Source organism: Oncorhynchus gorbuscha, unplaced genomic scaffold, assembly GCF_021184085.1.
Source record: "Oncorhynchus gorbuscha isolate QuinsamMale2020 ecotype Even-year unplaced genomic scaffold, OgorEven_v1.0 Un_scaffold_1240, whole genome shotgun sequence".
NCBI classification, from domain to species: Eukaryota; Metazoa; Chordata; class Actinopteri; order Salmoniformes; family Salmonidae; genus Oncorhynchus; species Oncorhynchus gorbuscha.
This window is the reverse complement of record NW_025746075.1, coordinates 113,532-138,714: the sequence shown is the minus strand read 5'-3', so window position 1 is coordinate 138,714 and position 25,183 is coordinate 113,532. Positions and strand designations below refer to the sequence as shown.

General features: G+C 45.1%; 1 protein-coding gene across 1 annotated transcript in view; it reads right to left on the bottom strand.

The window, feature by feature from the left end:
• Positions 1–25,183, bottom strand: part of LOC124021882 (solute carrier family 4 member 11-like) — a gene marked incomplete at its 3' end in the record, with an annotated part of 59,898 nt that overhangs the window by 6,926 nt on the left and 27,789 nt on the right. The window contains exons 8-11 of the mRNA XM_046337023.1: positions 22,713–22,962; positions 10,202–10,308; positions 7,179–7,344; positions 5,639–5,812 (exon numbers count right to left, since the gene is read on the bottom strand). Of these exons, the coding sequence (XP_046192979.1) occupies positions 5,639–5,812; positions 7,179–7,344; positions 10,202–10,308; positions 22,713–22,962 (697 nt within the window). The remainder of the gene's footprint in view (positions 1–5,638; positions 5,813–7,178; positions 7,345–10,201; positions 10,309–22,712; positions 22,963–25,183) is intronic.

Genomic DNA, 25,183 nt, shown 5'->3' with positions numbered 1-25,183 from the left:
GAAAGGCTGGTCATGGTTCACATCAACACCATTATCCCTGAAACCCTAGACCCACTCCAATGTCCGTACTGCCCCAACAGATCCACAGATAATGCAATCTCTATTGCACTACACACTGCCCTTTCTCACATGGACAAAAGGAACACCTATGTGAGAATGCTATTCATTGACTAATGCTTAGCGTTCAACACCATATTGCCCTCAAAGCTCATCAATAAGCTAAGGACCCTGGGACTAAACACCTTCCTCTGCAACTGGATCCTGGACTTCCTGACAGGCCGCTCCCAGGTGGTAAGGGTAGGTAACAACACATCCGCCACGCTGATCCTCAACAAGGGGGCCCCTCAGGGGTGTGTGCTCAGTCCCTTCCTCTACTCCCTGTTCACTAATGACTGCACCGCCAGGTACGACTCCAACACCATCATTAAGTTTGCCGATGACACAACAGTGGTAGGCCTTAATCACAGACAATGACAAGACAGCGTATAGGGATGATGTCAGAGACCTGGCTGTGTGATTCTAGGACAACAACCTCTCCCTTAACGTGATCAAGACAAAGGAGATGATTGTGGACTACAGGAAAAGGAGGACTGAGCAGCCCCCATTCTCATTGATGGAGTGGAGCAGGTTGAGAGCTTCAAGTTCCTTGGTGTCCACATCACCAACAAACTAATATGGTCCAAGCACACCAAGACAATTGTGAAGAAGGCATGACAATGCCTATTCCCCCTCAGGAGACTGAAAAGATTTGCCATGGGTCCTCAGATCCTCAAAAGGTTCTACAGCTTCACCATCGATAGCATCCTGACTGGTTGCATCACTGCCTGGTATGGCAACTGCTCGGCCTCCGACCGCAAGGCACTACAGAGGGTAGTGTGTACGGCCCAGTACATCACTGGGGCCTAGCTTCCTGGAATCCAGGACCTCAATACCAGGCGGTGTCAGAGGAAGGCCCTAAAAATTGTCAAAGACTCTAACCACCCTAGTCATAGACTGTGCTCTCTGCTACCGCACGGCAAGCAGTACTGGAGTGCCAAGTCTAGTTCCAAGTCATAGACTGTGCTCTCTGCTACCGCACGGCAAGCAGTACTGGAGTGCCAAATCTAGGTCCAAGAAGCTTCTAAACAGCTTCTACCCCCCCAAGTCATAGACTGTGCTCTCTGCTACCGCACGGCAAGCAGTACTGGAGTGCCAAGTCTAGGTCCAAGAGGCTTCTAAACAGCTTCTACCCCCCCAAGTCATAGACTGTGCTCTCTGCTACTGCACGGCAAGCAGTACTGGAGTGCCAAGTCTAGTTCCAAGAGGCTTCTAAACAGCTTCTACCCCCCCAAGTCATAGACTGTGCTCTCTGCTACCGCACGGCAAGCAGTACTGGAGTGCCAAGTCTAGTTCCAAGAGGCTTCTAAACAGCTTCTACCTCAAAGCCATAAGACTCCTTAACATCTAATCAAAATGGCTACTCAGACTATTTGCACCCCCCCTTTTACGCCACTGCTACTCTTTGTTTGTATCTATGCATAATCACTTTAATAACTCTATCTACATGTACATATTACCCCAAATACATTGACTAACTGGTGCCCCTGCACATTGACTCTATATACAGGGGGTACCGGTACAGTCTCGCTATTGTTATTTTACTGCTGCTCTTTAACTACTTGTTACTTTTATTTCTTATTTGTTGGTTAGGGGCTTGTAAGTAAGCATTGTATTCGGCACATGTGAAATTGAATTTCATCTAGATGGGATCAGTTGGATGATCCTTAGCTCGGCTTCGATAGAAAACTTTGCTAAAGTAAATCCTTGGGTCGTTAATCCAGACAGTCTTGATAGCCAAAACATTCACTGGAACTGAGGTCTGAAAGTAAATCCTTGGGTCGTTAATCCAGACAGTCTTGATAGCCAAAACATTCACCGGAACTGAGGTCTGAAAGTAAATCCTTGGGTCGTTAATCCAGACAGTCTTGATAGCCAAAACATTCACTGGAACTGAGGTCTGAAAGTAAATCCTTGGGTCGTTAATCCAGACAGTCTTGATAGCCAAAACATTCACTGGAACTGAGGTCTGAAAGTAAATCCTTGGGTCGTTAATCCAGACAGTCTTGATAGCCAAAACATTCACTGGAACTGAGGTCTGAAACCTCAGTTCTTTTATTCCCTCCATTTGAGGGGAAAGTTCAAAATGTTTGGTTCAAGTCTGAGAAGATGGGTGAAAGTCATCCAAGCCTCCTCTAAACCTCTCGTAATGTTTGTGTCCATAGCATGTTCTTCATGAACCATACACTCACAGAGGCAGTCCAATATTGAATGAAATTAAGTCTGCAGTTTGTAGGCACCAAGTATGCCTTGATTAAGTTACACATATAATATATATTATTATATTATTATTATTATTACATTGTGTGGTAACTTGTAATAAGAATATTATACCTTGTAATAACATTTACATTTAAGTCATTTAGCAGACGCTCTTATCCAGAGCGACTTACAAATTGGTGCATTCACCTTATGACATCCAGTGGAACAGTCACTTTACAATAGTGCATCTAAATCTTAAAGGGGGGGGGGGGGGTGAGAGGGATTACTTATCCTATCCTAGGTATTCCTTAAAGAGGTGGGGTTTCAGGTGTCTCTGGAAGGTGGTGATTGACTCCGCTGTCCTGGCGTCGTGAGGGAGTTTGTTCCACCATTGGGGAACCGCTCTCCTTGGCCTTACATACATAAACTAAATAACATTACACAATATACTTTACACTAACCACATATTTTATGAGTGCTGTTAGGAAAGGTGTTTTATGATGCCTTGCAAAAGTATTCACCCCTATTCACTCCTATTGTTTTTCCTATTTTGGTGCATTACAACCTGTAATTTATATATATTATTATTTGGATTTCATGTAATGGACAAACACAAAATAACTTGTTTCAAAAAAAAAAAAAACATAAATGAAAAAGTGGTGGATATGTATTCACCCCCTTTGCGATGAAGCCCCTAAATAAGATCTGGTGCAACTAATTACCTTCAGAAGTCCCATATTTAGTTAAATAAAGTCCACCTGTGAGCAATCTAAGTGTCAAATGATCTGTCACATGATCTCAGTATATATACACCTGTTCTGAAAGGCCCCAGAGTCTGCAACACCACTAAGCAAGGGGTACCACCAAGCAAGCGACATGAAGACCAAGGAGCTGTCACGGTTTTCATGTGGTGAAGGAGAGTCGGACCAAACTGCAGCGTGTATATTGCGATCCATGTTTAATCACACAACGTAAACACGAATCCAAAACACAAACTCAACAAACGTAGTGAAAACCGAAACAGCCTTAACTGGTGCAAACTAACACAGACTAAGGACATCAAGACACTAAGGACAATCACCCACAATACAACCAAAGAATATGGCTGCCTAAATATGGTTCCCAATCAGAGACAACGATAAACACCTGCCTCTGATTGAGAACCACTTCAGACAGCCATAGACTAACCTAGAAAACCCCACTAAGTCACACCCTGGCCTGACCACATACATGAAGAAAAACACAAAATACTACGACTAGGGTGTGACAGGAGCTTTCCAAACAGGTCAGGGACAAAGTTGTGGAGAAGTACAGACCAGGGTTGGGTTATAAAAAAATATCCCAAACCTTGAACATTAAATCTATTATTAAAAAATGGAAAGAGTATGGCACCACAACAAACCAGCCAAGAGAGGGCCGCCCACCACAACCCACGGACCAGGCAAGGAGGGCATTAATCAGAGAGGCAGCAAAGAGACCAACGATAACCCTGAACGAGCTGCAAAGCTCTATAGCGGAGATTGGAGTATCTGTCCATAGGACCTTTTTAAGCTGTTCACTCCACAGAGCTGGGCTTTACGGAAGAATGGCCAGAAAAAAGCCTTTGCTTAAATTAAAAAATAAGCAAACATGTTTATTGTTCGCCAAAAATCATGTGGGAGACTCCCCAAACATATGGAAGAAGGTACTCTGGTCTGATGAGATTAAAATTGACCTTATTGGCCATCAGGGAAAACGCTATGTCTGGCACAAACCGAACTTTGTAAAGCTTTACAAAGTATTGACTTTGGGGGGGGGTGAATACTTTCAGAAAGCACTGTAGATGACATCTTGGTCCGTTGTTGTATGAGTAATGAGTCTATTTTCTGTCGTCAAGATGAGGTATGTGGATATGGACTTCATTGTCCTGTTGTATTTTTTATTTGACCTTTATTCAACCAGGCAAGTCAGTCAATAACAAATTCCTATTTACAATGACAGCCTAGGAACAGTGGGTTAACTGCCTTGTTCGGGGGAGAACGACAGATTTGTACCCTGTCAGCTTGGGGATCCGATCTAGCAACCTTTCGGTTACTGGCCCAACACACTCTAACCACTAGGCTACCCTGCCGCCCCTATTCTGGAGCGAAAAGCATTCAAACTTTAGAATACAGGTCGTCTCTAAGGGGCAGGTCGTCTCTAAGAGGCAGGTCGTCTCTAAGGGGCAGGTAGTCTCTAAGGGGCAGGTAGTCTAAGGGGCAGGTAGTCTAAGGGCAAGTTGTCTCTAAGGGCAGGTTGTCTCTAAGGGTCAAGTAGTCTCTAAGGGTCAGGTAGTCTCTAAGGGGCAGGTAGTCTCTAAGGGGAGGTTGTCTCTAAGGGGAGGTTGTCTCTAAGGGGAGGTTGTCTCTAAGGGACAGGTAGTCTCTAAGGGGCAGGTAGTCTCTAAGGGACAGGTAGTCTCTAAGGGGCAGGTAGTCTCTAAGGGGAGGTTGTCTCTAAGGGGAGGTTGTCTCTAAGGGGAGGTAGTCTCTAAGGGACAGGTCGTGTCTAAGGGGCAGGTAGTCTCTAAGGGACAGGTAGTCTCTAAGGGACAGGTAGTCTCTAAGGGGAGGTCGTCTCTAAGGGGAGGTCGTCTCTAAGGGGAGGTCGTCTCTAAGGGGCATGTCGTCTCTAAGGGGCATGTCGTCTCTAAGGGGCAGGTCGTCTCTAAGGGGCAGGTCGTCTCTAAGGGCAGGTCGTCTCTAAGGGCAGGTTGTCTCTAAGGGGCTGGTAGTCTCTAAGGGGCAGGTAGTCTCTAAGGGGCAGGTAGTCTCTAAGGGCAGGTAGTCTCTAAGTGTAGGTAGTCTCTAAGGGCAGGTAGTCTCTAAGGGCAGGTAACCTCTAAGGGGCAGGTAATCTCTAAGGGGCAGGTAACCTCTAATGGGCAGGTAACCTCTAAGGGCAGGTAACCTCTAATGGGCAGGTAACCTCTAAGGGCAGGTAACCTCTAAGGGCAGGTAACCTCTAAGGGCAGGTAACCTCTAAGGGCAGGTAACCTCTAAGGGGCAGGTAACCTCTAAGGGCAGGTAACCTCTAAGGGCAGGTAACCTCTAAGGGGCAGGTAACCTCTAAGGGGCAGGTCGTCTCTAAGGGGCAGGTAGTCTCTAAGGGGCAGGTAGTCTCTAAGGGGCAGGTAGTCTCTAAGGGGCAGGTAGTCTCTAAGGGGCAGGTAACCTCTAAGGGGCAGGTAACCTCTAAGGGGCAGGTCGTCTCTAAGGGGCAAGTCTTCTCTAAGGGGCAAGTCTTCTCAAAGGGGCAAGTCTTCTCAAAGGGGCAGGTCGTCTCTAAGGGGCAGGTCGTCTCTAAGGGGCAGGTAACTCACGTCTCATATAGATGTCCTCCCTCCACCCGCTGCTCTACGAAGGCCAGCTGTCTGACGTGCAGGGTGGAGTGGGGGAATGCTGCGTGTATCCATGGTAACCCCAGGAGAGACATCAGGATGTTGATGAGCCCAGAGAGCATCAGGTCCCAGTGGTACGCTGTTCCCTTCAGCAGCCTGACACACACACACAGTTGAGACACACACACAGGTGATACACACACACACACACACAGTTGATACACACACACAGTTGACACACACACACAGTTGATATACACACAGGTGATACACACACAGACACAGTTGATATACACACACACACACACACAGTTGATATACACACACACACAGTTGATATACACACACACACACAGTTGATACACACACACACACACAGTTGATACACACACACACACACACAGTTGATACACACACACACACACAGTTGATACACACACACACACACAGTTGATACACACACACACACACACACAGTTGATATATACACACACACACGATATATACACACACACACGATATATACACACACACACGATATATACACACACACACGATATATACACACACACACACACACACACACACACACACACGATATATACACACACACACACACACACACACACACACACACACACACACACACACACACACACACACACACACACACACACACACACACACACACACACACACACACACACACACACACACTTGATATATATACACACACACACAGTTGATATATATATACACACACACAGTTGATATATATATACACACACACAGTTGATATATATATACACACACACATATATATACACACACACACATATATACACACACACACGATATATACACACACACACAATATATACACACACACGATATACACACACACACGATATATATACACACACACACACACACACATACACACACACACACACACACACACACACACACACACACACACACACACACACACACACACACACACACACACACACACACACACACACACACACACACACACACACACACACACACACACACACACACACACACACACACACACACACACACACACACAGTTGATATATATATACACACACACAGTTGATATATATATACACACACACAGTTGATATATATGTACACACACACAGTTATATATATATACACACACAGTTGATATATATATATACACACACAGTTGATATATATATATATACACACACAGTTGATATGATATATATATACACACACAGTTGATATATATATACACACACAGTTGATATATATATACACACACAGTTGATATATATATACACACACAGTTGATATATATATACACACACAGTTGATATATATATAAACACACAGTTGATATATATATAAACACACAGTTGATATATATATACACACACACAGTTGATATATATATATACACACACAGTTGATATATATATATATATACACACACAGATATAGCGCATTGCCGTCGGCACATCTTTACCTGTTCTCGGGAGCGTTGGTGAGAGAGACCACGATGTTCTGGTCGATGAAGATGAGGAGAGCCAGGAGGAAGCCCAGAACCATGGCCGACAAAACGTTCATGACTGACAACTTCCCAACTGGAGCAACGCTGAACATCGGACCGTTATGGAAGTTAAATACTGGAACTGTAGAAACAAGACGAGGGTTGAGGACTAGGGTTGAGGACTAGAGATGAGGACTAGGGTTGAGGACTAGGCTGGAGACTAGTGTTGAGGACTAGGTTTGAGGACTAGGCTGGAGACTAGTGTTGAGGACTAGGGTTGAGGACTAGAGATGAGGACTAGGGTTGAGGACTAGGGATGAGGACTAGGGTTGAGGACTAGGCTGGAGACTAGTGTTGAGGACTAGGGTTGAGGACTAGAGTTGAGGACTAGAGATGAGGACTAGAGATGAGGACTAGAGATGAGGACTAGAGATGAGGACTAGAGATGAGGACTAGGGTTGAGGACTAGAGATGAGGACTAGGGTTGAGGATTAGGGTTGAGGACTTTGGTTGAAGACTAGGGTTGAAGACTAGGGTTGTAAGACTTGGTTTGAGGACTAGGGTTGAAGACTAGGGTTGAAGCCTAGAGTTGAAGTCTAGGGTTGAAGTCTAGGGTTGAAGACTAGTGTTGAAGTCTAGGGTTGAAGACTAGTGTTGAGGATGAGTGTTGAGGATGAGGGTTGAAGACTAGGATTGAGGACTAGGGTAGGAGACTAGGGTTGAAGACTAGGGTTGAAGTTTAGGGTTGAAGCCTATTGTTAAAGACTAGGTTTGAAGACTAGGGTTGAGGACTAGGGTTAAAGACTAGGGTTGAAGCCTAGGGTTGAAGTCTAGGGTTGAAGTCTAGGGATGAGGATGAGTGTTGAGGACACGGGTTGAGGACTAGGGTTGAGGATTAGGGTTGAGGATTAGGGTTGAGGACTAGGAAGTGGGAATAGGGTTGAAGACTAGGGTTGAGGACTAGGATGGAAGACTAGATTTGAGGACTAGGGATGAGGACTAGGGTTGAAGTCTAGAATTGAAGAGTAGGGTTGAGGATGAGTGTTGAGGACGAGGATTGAGGACTAGGGTGGAAGACTAGGGTTGAGGACTATAGTTGAGGACTAGAGTTGAAGACTAGGGTTGAGGATGAGTGTTTAGGATGAGGGTTGAGGATGAGGGTTGAGGACTAGGATGAAAGACTAGGGTTGAGGACTAGAGTTGAGGACTAGAGTTGAGGACTAGGGTTGAAGACTAGGGTTGAAGACTAGGGTTGAAGACTAGGGCTTGAAGACTAGGGTTGAAGATGAGTGTTGAGGACGAGGGTTGAGGACTAGGGTTGAGGATGAGTGTTGAGGACTAGGTTGAAGAATAGGGCTGATGACTAGGGTTGAGGATTAGGGTTAAGGATTAGGATTAGGGTTGAGGACTAGGAAGTGGGAATAGGATGGAAGACTAGATTGAGGACTAGGTAGGGGGACAAGGCTTGAAGACTAGGGTTGAGGACTAGAAAGTGGAACTAGTGTTGAAAACTAGGCTTGAGGATTAGGGTTGAGGACTCAGGTTGAGGATTAGGGTTGAGGACTAGGAAGGGGGACTAGGGTTGAGGATTAGGCTTGAGGACTAGGGTTGAAGTTTAGGGTTGAAGACTAGAGTTGAGGATTAGGGTTGAGGACTAGGAAGGGGGACTAGGGTTGAGGATTAGGCTTGAGGACTAGGGTTGAAGTTTAGGGTTGAAGACTAGAGTTGAGGATTAGGGTTGAGGACTAGGAAGGGGGACTAGGGTTGAGGATTAGGCTTGAGGACTAGGGTTGAAGTTTAGGGTTGAAGACTAGAGTTGAGGATTAGGGTTGAGGACTAGGAAGGGGGACTAGGTTTGAGGACTATGGTTGAGGACTAGGTTTGAAGACTAGGGTTGAATACTAGGGTTGAGGACTAGGGTTGAAGACTAGGGTTGAGGACTAGGCTTGAAGACTAGGGTTGAGGACTAGGGTTGAAGACTAGGGTTGAAGCCTAGGGTTGAGGACTAGGGTTGAATACTAGGGTTGAGGACTAGGGTTGAAGCCTAGGGTTGAGGACTAGGATTGAAGCCTAGGGTTGAGGACTAGGGTTGAAGACTAGGGTTGAAGCCTAGGGTTGAGGACTAGGGTTGAAGACTAGGGTTGAAGACTAGGGTTGAGGACTAGGAAGGGGGACTAGGTTTGAGGACGAGGTTTGAGGATGAGGGTTGATGACTAGAGTTGAAGTCTTGGGTTGAGGATGTGTGTTGAGGATGAGGGTTGAGGACTAGAGTTGAGGACTAGAGTTGAAGACTTGGGTTGAGGATGAGTGTTGAGGACTAGAGTTGAGGACTAGAGTTGAAGACTTGGGTTGAGGATGAGTGTTGAGGAAGAGAGTTGAGGATGAGTGTTGAGGACGAGGGTTGAGGATGAGTGTTGAGGACGAGGGTTGAGGACTAGAGTCGTTTGTGTTTGAGAGCAGAAAGTAAGAAACAGAGGAGAGTATATCAGGTGGACAGGGAGAAGGAGTCAGGTACTGAAGGAGATGAGGAGAGGGACAGAAGGACAGTCGGAGAGGGTATAGAGGATAGAAGGACGGAAGGGCAGGAGGAGAAGCTTGATGTCGTTGAACAGGTAGGATCCAATGAAGAAGAAGGAGAGGAGAGGTGTCGAGAAAGAGGAGGAGAGGGTACTGAAGTATAGATGGAGTGGAGGAGAGGGGTACTAAAGGATGGAAGGAGAGGAGGATAGGGTACTTAGAGGGGAGAAGGAGAAGAGAGTAGGGGTGCTGAAGGAGAGGAGGAGAGGGGTGCTGAAGGATGGGAGGAGAGGGGTGCTGATGCTTGATGTCATTGAACAGGTGGGATCCAATGAAGAAGAAGGAGACAGAAGAGGAGGAGTAGAGAAGGAGGAGAGGAGGGAGGTAGTGACGGTCGATGTCGTTGAACAGGTAGGATCCGATGAAGGAGAAGGAGACAGAAGAGGAGGAGTAGAGAAGGAGGAGAGGAGGGAGGTACTGACGGTCGATGTCGTTGAACAGGTAGGATCCGATGAAGGAGAATGTCAAAATCGAGATGGGCAGGGCACAGTCTGACAAAACCTCTCTCACCCTGGCATGGAGGAATGGACTGGTGGGAGAGAGGAGAGGGAGGGTGAGGGAGAGAGGAGAGGGAGAGAGCAGAGGGGGGGGTAGGTATAGAGGGAAAGAGGGGAGGAGATAGAGGGAGGAAGTGAGGAGAGAGAGAGAGAGGTTGATTGGATTAATCAAAACAATTAGACTATGTATGCCAAAGCTTATTGAAAAGCTTATTGAAAAGAGGCATTCATGGCAGCTAGCAGACACAAGGGCCCTCAGAGCAGGGAGCAGACATAGAGGCCCTCAGGGCAGGGAGCAGACATAGAGGCCCTCAGGGCAGCGAGCAGACACAGAGGCCCTCAGGGCAGGGAGCAGACATAGAGGCCCTCAGGGCAGGGAGCAGACATAGAGGCCCTCAGGGCAGGGAGCAGACATAGAGGCCCTCAGGGCAGGGAGCAGACACAGAGGCCCTCAGGGCAGGGAGCAGACACAGAGGCCCTCAGGGCAGCGAGCAGACACAGAGGCCCTCAGGGCAGGGAGCAGACAGAGGCCCTCAGGGCAGGGAGCAGACATAGAGGCCCTCAGGGCAGCTAGCAGACACAGAGGCCCTCAGGGCAGGGAGCAGACACAGAGGCCCTCAGGGCAGCTAGCAGACACAGAGGCCTTCAGGGTCTAAAGGTGTACACTACATAGGGAATAGGGTGCCGCTATAGAGCTATGGTCAGGTCTCTCCAGAGATGATCGATCGGGTTCAAGTTCGGGCTCTGGCTGGGCCACTCAAGGACATTCAGAGACTTGTCCCTAAATCGTTCCTGCATTGACTTGGCTGTGTGCTTAAGGTTGTTCTCCTGTTGGTAGGTGGACCTTCGCCCCAGTCTGAGGTCCTGAGAGCTCTGGAGCAGGTTTTCATCAAGGATCTCACTGTACTTTGCTCCGTTCATCTTTCCTTCAATCCTGACTAGTCTCCCAGTCCCTGCCACTGAAAAACATCCCCACAGGTGCCAGGTTTCCACAAGACGTGCGCTTGGCATTCAGGCCAAAGAGTTCAATCTTGGTTTCATCAGACCAGAGAATCTTGTTTCTCATGGTCTGTGAATCCTTTAGGTGCCTTTTGGCAAACTCCAAGTGGGCTGTCTTGACGTTTACTGAGGAGTCGCTTCCGTCTGGCCAATCTACAATAAAGGCCTGATTGGTGGAGTGCTGCAGAGATGGTTGTCCTTCTGGAAGGTTCTCCAACCTCTACAGAGGAACTCTGGAGCTCTGTCAGAGTGGCCATCGGGTTCTTGGTCACCTCCCTGACCAAGGCCCTTCTCCCCCAATTGCTCAGTTTGGCCGGAAGGCCAGCTCTAGGAAGAGTCTTGGTGGTTCCAAACGTCTTATATTTAAGAATGATTGAAGTCAGTGTTTTCTTGGGGACCTTCAATGCTTCAATGCTTCGACCTCATGGCTTGCTTTTTGCTCTGACATGCACTCTCAACTTTGGGACCTTATATAGACAGGTGTGTGCCTTTCCAAATCATGTCCAAACAATAGAATTTACCACAGGTGGACTCCAATCAAGTTGTAGAAACATCTAAAGGATGATCAATGAAAACACGATACACCGGAGCTCAATTTTGAGTCTCATAGCAAAGAGTCTGAATACTTTCGTACATCGACGGGACCGCAGTGGAGAAGGTGGAAAGCTTCAAGTTCCTTGGCGTGCACATCACTGACGATCTGAAATGGTCCACCCACACAGAGAGTGTGGTGAAGGCGAAACTGCGCCTCTTAAATCTCAGGAGGCTGAAGAAATTTGCTTGTCATCTAAAACCCTCACAAACTTTAACAGATGCACAAGGGAGAGCATCGTGTCTGGCAGTATCACCACCTGGTAAGGCAACTGCTCCGCCCGCATCCTCAGGGCTCTCCAGAGGGTAGTGAGGTCTGCACAACACATCACTGGGGTCAAACTACCTGCCCTCCAGGACACCTACACCACCCGATGTCACAGGAAGGCCAACAAGATCAAGGACGATAACCACCCGAGCCACTGCCTGTTCACCCCACTACCATCCAGAAGGCGAGGTCAGTACAGGTGCATCAAAGCTGGGACCGAGAGACTGTTAAACAGCTTCTATCTCAAGGCCATCAGACTGTTAAACAGCTTCTATCTCAAGGCCATCAGACTGTTAAACAGCTTCTATCTCAAGGCCATCAGACTGTTAAACAGCTTCTATCTCAAGGCCATCAGACTGTTAAACAGCTTCTATCTCAAGGCCATCAGACTGTTAAACAGCTTCTATCTCAAGGCCATCAGACTGTTAAACAGCTTCTATCTCAAGGCCATCAGACTGTTAAACAGCTTCTATCTCAAGGCCATCAGACTGTTAAATAGCCGTGTTCATATGTATATACTGTATTCTATTCTACTGTATCTTAGTCAATACCACTCCGACATTGCTCAATCTAATATTTATATTTTTCTTAATTCCATTATTTTTCTTATAGATTTGTTTACTGTTCTGAATTGTTAGATACTACTGCACTGTTGGAGCTGGGAACACAAACATTTCGCTCCACCCGCAAAAACAACTGATAAATATATGTATGTGACCAATAGATTTTGATTTGATTTGAATTCAACTTCAACTGCACTGCCTTCGTGAGACCTGTTTACAGTGCGCACCGGATGGACATGGTACAGACACATGCCACAGTCTGGCTTGAGTTTGTAAAGCTTGACAATGAATAACCAAAAAAACTAAACCAACAAAACACAACATAGCAGAAACACGTAGGACTATTACAGCCACATTTGAGCAGTGGCCTCGGTTGGCAACTCAACTACAATACATTTGGAGTGCACCATTCAGCAACGTTGCAGTGCAAAATAAGGAAAAATATGTTTTAAGTTGAAATGTTACAACAACCTACAGCATAGCAGCAAAGGCTGGATAAATCTCATTGATCTGTTTTGTTTTAATATGTTAAAACGCTATATACAGCACCCTGTGTACATACTGTAATGAAACAGGCAGGGAGCATCGACCAATCTAGCCCGAAGTCCAGTGTGCCCTAAACGCATGCTCAAGCTGCAGAGTCGATGTCCGAGCTTATAAACCCAGTGTAAAGGCTGTCTTGGGAAGAAGGTGAGGACCAATGCACAGTGTGCTACGTGTTCATGTTTTTAATAAAGTAAACTGAACACTGAATAACAAAACAACAAAGAAACAACCGGAACAGTTCTGTCTGGTGTCGACACACACAAAGACTGAAAACAACCGGAACAGTTCTGTCTGGTGTCGACACACACAAAGACTGAATACAACCGAAACAGTTCTATCTGGTGTCGACACACAAAGACTGAAAACAACCGGAACAGTTCTGTCTGGTGTCGACACACAAAGACTGAAAACAACCGGAACAGTTCTGTCTGGTGTCGACACACAAAGACTGAAAACAACCGGAACAGTTCTGTCTGGTGTCGACACACAAAGACTGAAAACAACCGGAACAGTTCTGTCTGGTGACTCGAACATACACACAAAGACTGAAAACAACCGGAACAGTTCTGTCTGGTGCAGACACACACAAAGACTGAAAACAACCGGAACAGTTCTGTCTGGTGCAGACACACACAAAGACTGAAAACAACCGGAACAGTTCTGTCTGGTGTCGACACACAAAGACTGAAAACAACCGGAACAGTTCTGTCTGGTGTCGATACACACAAAGACTGAAAACAACCGGAACAGTTCTGTCTGGTGTCGATACACACAAAGACTGAAAACAACCGGAACAGTTCTGTCTGGTGCAGACACACACAAAGACTGAAAACAACCGGAACAGTTCTGTCTGGTGCAGACACACACAAAGACTGAAAACAACCGGAACAGTTCTGTCTGGTGTGCAGACACACACAAAGACTGAAAACAACCAGAACAGTTCTGTCTGGTGTCGACACACAAAGACTGAAAACAACCGGAACAGTTCTGTCTGGTGTCGATACACACAAAGACTGAAAACAACCGGAACAGTTCTGTCTGGTGTCGATACACACAAAGACTGAAAACAACCGGAACAGTTCTGTCTGGTGCAGACACACACAAAGACTGAAAACAACCGGAACAGTTCTGTCTGGTGTCGACACACAAAGACTGAAAACAACCGGAACAGTTCTGTCTGGTGTCGACACACAAAGACTGAAAACAACCGGAACAGTTCTGTCTGGTGTCGATACACACAAAGACTGAAAACAACCGGAACAGTTCTGTCTGGTGCAGAAACACACAAAGACTGAAAACAACCGGAACAGTTCTGTCTGGTGTCGATACACACAAAGACTGAAAACAACCGGAACAGTTCTGTCTGGTGTCGATACACAAAGACTGAAAACAACCAGAACAGTTCTGTCTGGTGTCGACACACAAAGACTGAAAACAACCGGAACAGTTCTGTCTGGTGTCGATACACACAAAGACTGAAAACAACCGGAACAGTTCTGTCTGGTGTCGATACACACAAAGACTGAAAACAACCGGAACAGTTCTGTCTGGTGTCGATACACACAAAGACTGAAAACAACCGGAACAGTTCTGTCTGGTGTCGACACACAAAGACTGAAAACAACCGGAACAGTTCTGTCTGGTGTCGATACACACAAAGACTGAAAACAACCGGAACAGTTCTGTCTGGTGCAGAAACACACAAAGACTGAAAACAACCGGAACAGTTCTGTCTGGTGTCGATACACACAAAGACTGAAAACAACCGGAACAGTTCTGTCTGGTGTCGATACACACAAAGACTGAAAACAACCGGAACAGTTCTGTCTGGTGTCGACACACAAAGACTGAAAAAGAGTTCTGAAAACAAGACTGGAACAGTTCTGTCTGGTGTCGACACACAAAGACTGAAAACAACCGGAACAGTTCTGTCTGGTGTCGACACACAAAGACTGAAAACAACCGGAACAGTTCTGTCTGGTGTCGACACACAAAGACTGAAAACAACCGGAACAGTTCTGTCTGGTGTCGACACACAAAGACTGAAAACAACCGGAACAGTTCTGTCTGGTGTCGATACACACAAAGACTGAAAACAACCGGAACAGTTCTGTCTGGTGTCGATACACACAAAGACTGAAAACAACCGGAACAGTTCTGTCTGGTGTCGATACACACAAAGACTGAAAACAACCGGAACAGTTCTGTCTGGTGCAGAAACACACAAAGACTGAAAACAACCGGAACAGTTCTGTCTGGTGTCGATACACACAAAGACTGAAAACAACCGGAACAGTTCTGTCTGGTGTCGATACACACAAAGACTGAAAACAACCGAACAGTTCTGTCTGGTGTCGACACACAAAGACTGAAAACAACGGAACAGTTCTGTCTGGTGTCGACACACAAAGACTGAAAACAACCGGAACAGTTCTGTCTGGTGTCGATACACACAAAGACTGAAAACAACCGGAACAGTTCTGTCTGATACACACAAAGACTGAAAACAACCGGAACACGACACACAAAGACTGAAAACAACCGGAACAGTTCTGTCTGGTGTCGACACACAAAGACTGAAAACAACCGGAACAGTTCTGTCTGGTGTCGATCACACAAAGACTGAAAACAACCAGAACAGTTCTGTCTGGTGCAGACACACACAAAGACTGAAAACAACCGGAACAGTTCTGTCTGGTGTCAAAGACTGAAAACAACACACAAAGACTGAAAACAACCGGAACAGTTCTGTCTGGTGTCGACACACAAAGACTGAAAACAACCGGAACAGTTCTGTCTGGTGTCGACACACAAAGACTGAAAACAACCGGAACAGTTCTGTCTGGTGCAGAAACACACAAAGACTGAAAACAACCGGAACAGTTCTGTCTGGTGTCGATACACACAAAGACTGAAAACAACCGGAACAGTTCTGTCTGGTGTCGACACACAAAGACTGAAAACAACCGGAACAGTTCTGTCTGGTGTCGATACACAAAGACTGAAAACAACCGGAACAGTTCTGTCTGGTGTCGATACACACAAAGACTGAAAACAACCGGAACAGTTCTGTCTGGTGTCGACACACAAAGACTGAAAACAACCGGAACAGTTCTGTCTGGTGTCGATACACACAAAGACTGAAAACAACCGAAACAGACACACAAAGACTGAAAACAACCGGAACAGTTCTGTCTGGTGTCGACACACAAAGACTGAAAACAACCGGAACAGTTCTGTCTGGTGCAGACACACAAAGACTGAAAACGAACACAGACACACAAAGACTGAAAACAACCGGAACAGTTCTGTCTGGTGTCGACACACAAAGACTGAAAACAACCGGAACAGTTCTGTCTGGTGTCGACACACAAAGACTGAAAACAACCGGAACAGTTCTGTCTGGTGTCGAGTTCTGTCTGGTGTCGACACACAAAGACTGAAAACAACCGGAACAGTTCTGTCTGGTGTCGACACACAAAGACTGAAAACAACCGGAACAGTTCTGTCTGGTGTCGATACACACAAAGACTGAAAACAACCGGAACAGTTCTGTCTGGTGTCGACACACAAAGACTGAAAACAACCGGAACAGTTCTGTCTGGTGTCAGACACACAAAGACTGAAAACAACCGGAACAGTTCTGTCTGGTGTCGATACACACAAAGACTGAAAACAACCGGAACAGTTCTGTCTGGTGTCGAACAGTTGTGTCTGGTGCAGACACACACAAAGACTGAAAACAACCGGAACAGTTCTGTCTGGTGTCGACACACAAAGACTGAAAACAACCGGAACAGTTCTGTCTGGTGCAGACACACAAAGACTGAAAACAACCGGAACAGTTCTGTCTGGTGTCGATACACACAAAGACTGAAAACAACCGGAACAGTTCTGTCTGTCGTACACACAAAGACTGAAAACAGAACACACACAAAGACTGAAAACAACCGGAACAGTTCTGTCTGGTGTCGACACACAAAGACTGAAAACAACCGGAACAGTTCTGTCTGGTGTCGATACACACAAAGACTGAAAACAACCGGAACAGTTCTGTCTGGTGTCGACACACAAAGACTGAAAACAACCGGAACAGTTCTGTCTGGTGTCGACACACAAAGACTGAAAACAACCGGAACAGTTCTGTCTGGTGTCGACACACAAAGACTGAAAAGACTGACACACAAAACAACCGGAACAGTTCTGTCTGGTGTCGACACACAAAGACTGAAAACAACCATAACAGTTCTGTCTGGTGTCGACACACAAAGACTGAAAACAACCGGAACAGTTCTGTCTGGTGTCGATACACACAAAGACTGAAAACAACCGGAACAGTTCTGTCTGGTGTCGATACACACAAAGACTGAAAACAACCGGAACAGTTCTGTCTGGTGTCGACACACAAAGACTGAAAACAACCGGAACAGTTCTGTCTGGTGCAGACACACAAAGACTGAAAACAACCGGAACAGTTCTGTCTGGTGTCGATACACACAAAGACTGAAAACAACCGGAACAGTTCTGTCTGGTGTCGACACACAAAGACTGAAAACAACCGGAACAGTTCTGTCTGGTGTCGATACACAAAGACTGAAAACAACCGGAACAGTTCTGTCTGGTGTCGACACACAAAGACTGAAAACAACCGGAACAGTTCTGTCTGGTGCAGACACACACAAAGACTGAAAACAACCGGAACAGTTCTGTCTGGTGAAACACAAAGACTGAAAACAACCGGAACAGTTCTGTCTGGTGTCGACACACAAAGACTGAAAACAACCGGAACAGTTCTGTCTGGTGTCGACACACAAAGACTGAAAACAAGAACAGTTCTGTCTGGTGTCGACACACAAAGACTGAAAACAACCGGAACAGTTCTGTCTGGTGCAGAAACACACAAAGACTGAAAACAACCGGAACAGTTCTGTCTGGTGTCGATACACACAAAGACTGAAAACAACCGGAACAGTTCTGTCTGGTGCAGACACACACAAAGACTGAAAACAACCGGAACAGTTCTGTCTGGTGTCGACACACAAAGACTGAAAACAACCGGAACAGTTCTGTCTGGTGTCGATACACACAAAGACTGAAAACAACCGGAACAGTTCTGTCTGGTGTCGACACACAAAGACTGAAAACAACCGGAACAGTTCTGTCTGGTGTCGATACACACAAAGACTGAAAACAACCGGAACAGTTCTGTCTGGTGTCGACACACAAAGACTGAAAACAACCGGAACAGTTCTGTCTGGTGTCGATACACACAAAGACTGAAAACAACCGGAACAGTTCTGTCTGGTGCAGACACACAAAGACTGAAAACAACCGGAACAGTTCTGCCGACACACAAAGACTGAACAGTTCTGTCGACACACACAAAGACTGAAAACAACCGGAACAGTTCTGTCTGGTGTCGACACACAAAGACTGAAAACAACCGGAACAGTTCTGTCTGGTGTCGATACACACAAAGACTGAAAACAACCGGAACAGTTCTGTCTGGTGTCGACACACAAAGACTGAAAACAACCGGAACAGTTCTGTCTGGTGTCGACACACAAAGACTGAAAACAACCGGAACAGTTCTGTCTGGTGTCGACACACAAAGACTGAAAACAACCGGAACAGTTCTGTCTGGTGTCGACACACAAAGACTGAAAACAACCGGAACAGTTCTGTCTGGTGTCACACAAAGACTGAAAACAACACAAAGACGACACACAAAGACTGAAAACAACCGGAACAGTTCTGTCTGGTGTCGACACACAAAGACTGAAAACAACCAACAGTTCTGTCTGAAAGACTGAAAACAACCGGAACAGTTCTGTCTGGTGTCAACACACACAAAGACTGAAAACAACCGACTGAACAGTTCTGTCTGGTGTCGACACACAAAAGACTGAAAACAACCGGAACAGTTCTGTCTGGTGTCGACACACAAAGACTGAAAACAACCGGAACAGTTCTGTCTGGTGTCGACACACAAAGACTGAAAACAACCGGAACAGTTCTGTCTGGTGTCGACACACAAAGACTGAAAACAACCGGAACAGTTCTGTCTGGTGTCGACACACAAAGACTGAAAACAACCGGAACAGTTCTGTCTGGTGTCGATACACACAAAGACTGAAAACAACCGGAACAGTTCTGTCTGGTGTCGATACACACAAAGACTGAAAACAACCGGAACAGTTCTGTCTGGTGTCGACACACAAAGACTGAAAACAACCGGAACAGTTCTGTCTGGTGCAGACACACAAAGACTGAAAACAACCGGAACAGTTCTGTCTGGTGTCGATACACACAAAGACTGAAAACAACCGGAACAGTTCTGTCTGGTGTCGACACACAAAGACTGAAAACAACCGGAACAGTTCTGTCTGGTGTCGATACACACAAAGACTGAAAACAACCGGAACAGTTCTGTCTGGTGTCGACACACAAAGACTGAAAACAACCGGAACAGTTCTGTCTGGTGCAGACACACACAAAGACTGAAAACAACCGGAACAGTTCTGTCTGGTGTCGATACACAAAGACTGAAAACAACCGGAACAGTTCTGTCTGGTGTCGACACACAAAGACTGAAAACAACCGGAACAGTTCTGTCTGGTGTCGACACACAAAGACTGAAAACAACCGGAACAGTTCTGTCTGGTGTCGACACACAAAGACTGAAAACAACCGGAACAGTTCTGTCTGGTGCAGAAACACACAAAGACTGAAAACAACCGGAACAGTTCTGTCTGGTGTCGATACACACAAAGACTGAAAACAACCGGAACAGTTCTGTCTGGTGCAGACACACACAAAGACTGAAAACAACCGGAACAGTTCTGTCTGGTGTCGACACACAAAGACTGAAAACAACCGGAACAGTTCTGTCTGGTGTCGATACACACAAAGACTGAAAACAACCGGAACAGTTCTGTCTGGTGTCGACACACAAAGACTGAAAACAACCGGAACAGTTCTGTCTGGTGTCGATACACACAAAGACTGAAAACAACCGGAACAGTTCTGTCTGGTGTCGACACACAAAGACTGAAAAGAACCGGAACAGTTCTGTCTGGTGTCGATACACACAAAGACTGAAAACAACCGGAACAGTTCTGTCTGGTGCAGACACACACAAAGACTGAAAACAACCGGAACAGTTCTGTCTGGTGCCGACACACAAAGACTGAAATCAACCGGAACAGTTCTGTCTGGTGTCGACACACACAAAGACTGAAAACAACCGGAACAGTTCTGTCTGGTGTCGACACACAAAGACTGAAAACAACCGGAACAGTTCTGTCTGGTGTCGATACACACAAAGACTGAAAACAACCGGAACAGTTCTGTCTGGTGTCGACACACAAAGACTGAAAACAACCGGAACAGTTCTGTCTGGTGTCGATACACACAAAGACTGAAAACAACCGGAACAGTTCTGTCTGGTGTCGACACACAAAGACTGAAAACAACCGGAACAGTTCTGTCTGGTGTCGACACACAAAGACTGAAAACAACCGGAACAGTTCTGTCTGGTGTCGACACACAAAGACTGAAAACAACCGGAACAGTTCTGTCTGGTGTCGACACACAAAGACTGAAAACAACCGGAACAGTTCTGTCTGGTGTCGACACACAAAGACTGAAAACAACCATAACAGTTCTGTCTGGTGTCGACACACACAAAGACTGAAAACAACCGGAACAGTTCGGTCTGGTGTCAACACACACAAAGACTGAAAAGAACCGGAACAGTTCTGTCTGGTGTCGATACACAAAGACTGAAAACAACCGGAACAGTTCTGTCTGGTGTCGATACACACAAAGACTGAAAACAACCGGAACAGTTCTGTCTGGTGTCGACACACAAAGACTGAAAACAACCGGAACAGTTCTGTCTGGTGTCGATACACAAAGACTGAAAACAACAAAGACTGGAACAGTTCTGTCTGAACAGTGTCGATCGACACACAAAGACTGAAAACAACCGGAACAGTTCTGTCTGGTGTCGATACACACAAAGACTGAAAACAACCGGAACAGTTCTGTCTGGTGTCGACACACAAAGACTGAAACAGTTCTGTCTGGTGTCGATACACAAAGACTGAAAACAACCGGAACAGTTCTGTCTGGTGCAGAAACACACAAAGACTGAAAACAACCGGAACAGTTCTGTCTGGTGTCGATACACACAAAGACTGAAAACAACCGGAACAGTTCTGTCTGGTGTCGACATACACAAAGACTGAAAACAACCGGAACAGTTCTGTCTGGTGTCGACACACAAAGACTGAAAACAACCGGAACAGTTCTGTCTGGTGTAGAAACACAAAGACTGAAAACAACCACCCACAAAACACAATGGAAAACAGGCTCCCTAAATATGGTTTTCAATCAGGTACAACGATTGACAGCTGCCTCTGATTGAGAACCATACCAGGCCAAACACAGAAATAGCAAATCAAATAGAAAAACTAACATAGACAACCCACCCAACTCACACCCTGACCATACGAAAACAAAAGACAAAACAAAGGAACTAAGGCCAGAACGTGACACCCAGGGTCGTTACAATACTGTAGGTGGACATTAGCTAACTATTCTGAACTTGAACGACTGTTATCCACAATTACTGTATATTTTAGTTGTCAATCAAATGTATTTGGCATTGATCAAATGGGTGGGCAGGCAGGCAGTTCCCATTCAGTTGGTAGAGGGGGTTCTACTGTACCTCTGTTTAAACTGGTAGAGGGGGTTCTACTGTCTCTCTGTTTAAACTGGTAGAGGGGGTTCTACTGTACCTCTGTTTAAACTGGTAAAGGGGGTTCTACTGTACCTCTGTTTAAACTGGTAAAGGGGGTTCTACTGTACCTCTGTTTAAACTGGTAAAGGGGGTTCTACTGTACCTCTGTTTAAACTGGTAGAGGGGGTTCTACTGTACCTCTGTTTAAACTGGTAGAGGGGGTTCTACTGTACCTCTGTTTAAACTGGTAGAGGGGGTTCTACTGTACCTCTGTTTAAACTGGTAGAGGGGGTTCTACTGTACCTCTGTTTAAACTGGTAGAGGGGGTTCTACTGTACCTCTGTTTAAACTGGTAGAGGGGGTTCTACTGTACCTCTGTTTAAACTGGTAGAGGGGGTTCTACTGTACCTCTGTTTAAACTGGTAGAGGGGGTTCTATTGTACCTCTGTTTAAACTGGTAGAGGGGGTTCTACTGTACCTCTGTTTAAACTGGTAAAGGGGGTTCTACTGTACCTCTGTTTAAACTGGTAGAGGGGGTTCTACTGTCTCTCTGTTTAAACTGGTAAAGGGGGTTCTACTGTACCTCTGTTTAAACTGGTAGAGGGGGTTCTACTGTACCTCTGTTTAAACTGGTAGAGGGGGTTCTACTGTACCTCTGTTTAAACTGGTAGAGGGGGTTCTACTGTACCTCTGTTTAAACTGGTAGAGGGGGTTCTACTGTACCTCTGTTTAAACTGGTAGAGGGTGTAGCCCAGCCACAGGGTTCCCAGCATCAGCAGCAGGCACAGGACTGGTCTCTCCCTGGTACACTGGATGTAGGAGTCAGGCAGAGGGAGAGAGCTCCCCATCTCTCCTCCCCCCGCCCCCGTCCCATTACCCCCGAGTAGGGTCACACCCCCCTGCTCCTGTAGCCATAGCAATGCCTCCCCACTTCCATTGGTCAGCGCCGGGGCGTGGTAGTATTTATGAAAGACTGAAGGGTGGAGACACAACAGGGAGTAATTCATTATCATCACTTCAACATATCAAATAGGATCATCTCCATGACACCTTGGGCATGGTAACCTACTGAAAGAAAATGGTATATAGTAACCTGAATTGTCTGTATGGTCTTTGTTCTGTATGGTCTGTATGGTATATGTTCTGTATGGTCTGTATGGTATATGTTCTGTATGGTATATGTTCTGTATAGTCTGTATGGTATATAATCACCTGTATGGTCTGTATGGTATATGTTCTGTATGGTATATGTTCTGAATGGTCTGTATGGTATATGTTCTGTATGGTATATGTTCTGTATGGACTGTATGGTATATGTTCTGTATGGACTGTATGGTATATGTTCTGTATGGTCTGTATGGTATATGTTCTGTATGGTCTGTATGGTATATGTTCTGTATGGTATATGTTCTGTATGGTCTGTATGGTATATGTTCTGTATGGTATATGTTCTGAATGGTCTGTATGGTATATGTTCTGTATGTTCTGTATGGTATATAATTGTCTGTATGGTATATGTTCTGTATGGTCTGTATGGTACATGTTCTGTATGGTATATGTTCTGAATGGTCTGTATGGTATTTGTTCTGAATGGTCTGTATGGTATATAATCATCTGTATGGTCTGTATGGTATATGTTCTGTATGGTCTGTATGGTATATGTTCTGTATGGTATATGTTCTGAATGGTCTGTATGGTATATAATCATCTGTATGGTCTGTATGGTATATGTTCTGTATGGTCTGTATGGTATATGTTCTGTATGGTCTGTATGGTATATGTTCTGTATGGTCTGTATGGTATATAATCATCTGTATGGTCTGTATGGTATATGTCCTGTATGGTCTGTATGGTATATGTTCTGTATGGTCTGTATGGTATATAATCATCTGTATGGTCTGTATGGTATATGTTCTGTATGGTCTGTATGGTATATGTTCTGTATGGTATATGTTCTGTATGGTATATGTTCTGAATGGTCTGTATGGTATATGTTCTGTATGGTCTGTATGGTATATGTTCTGTATGGTCTGTATGGTATATAATCACATGTATGGTCTGTATGGTATATGTTCTGTATGGTATATGTTCTGAATGGTCTGTATGGTATATGTTCTGTATGGTCTGTATGGTATATAATCACATGTATGGTCTGTATGGTATATGTTCTGTATGGTATATGTTCTGAATGTTCTGTATGGTATATGTTCTGATTGGTCTGTATGGTATATAATCATCTGAATGGTCTGTATGGTATATGTTCTGTATGGTATATGTTCTGTATGGTCTGTATGGTATATGTTCTGAATGGTCTGTATGGTATATAATCGTCTGAATGGTCTGTATGGTATATGTTCTGTATGGTCTGTATGGTATATGTTCTGTATGGTCTGTATGGTATATAATCATCTGAATGGTCTGTATGGTATATGATCATCTGAATGGTCTGTATGGTATATGTTCTGTATGGTCTGTATGGTATATGTTCTGAATGGTCTGTATGGTATATAATCATCTGTATGGTCTGTATGGTATATGTTCTGTATGGTATATGATCATCTGAATGGTCTGTATGGTATATGTTCTGTATGTTCTGTATGGTATATAATCATCTGTATGGTCTGTATGGTATATGTTCTGTATGGTATATGTTCTGAATGGTCTGTATGGTATATGTTCTGTATGTTCTGTATGGTATATAATCATCTGTATGGTCTGTATGGTATATGTTCTGTATGGTATATGTCCTGTATGGTCTGTATGGTATATGTTCTGTATGGTCTGTATGGTATATAATCATCTGAATGGTCTGTATGGTATATGTTCTGTATGGTCTGTATGGTATATGTTCTGCATGGTATATGTTCTGTATGGTCTGTATGTGATATAATCATCTGTATAGTCTGTATGGTATATCATCATCTGTATGGTCTGTATGGTATATGTTCTGTATGGTCTGTATGGTATATAATCATCTGAATGGTCTGTATGGTATATGTTCTGTATGGTCTGTATGGTATATGTTCTGCATGGTATATGTTCTGAATGGTCTGTATGGTATATAATCATCTGAATGGTCTGTATGGTATATGTTCTGTATGGTCTGTATGGTATATGTTCTGTATGGTATATGTTCTGAATGGTCTGTATGGTATATAATCATCTGAATGGTCTGTATGGTATATGTTCTGTAT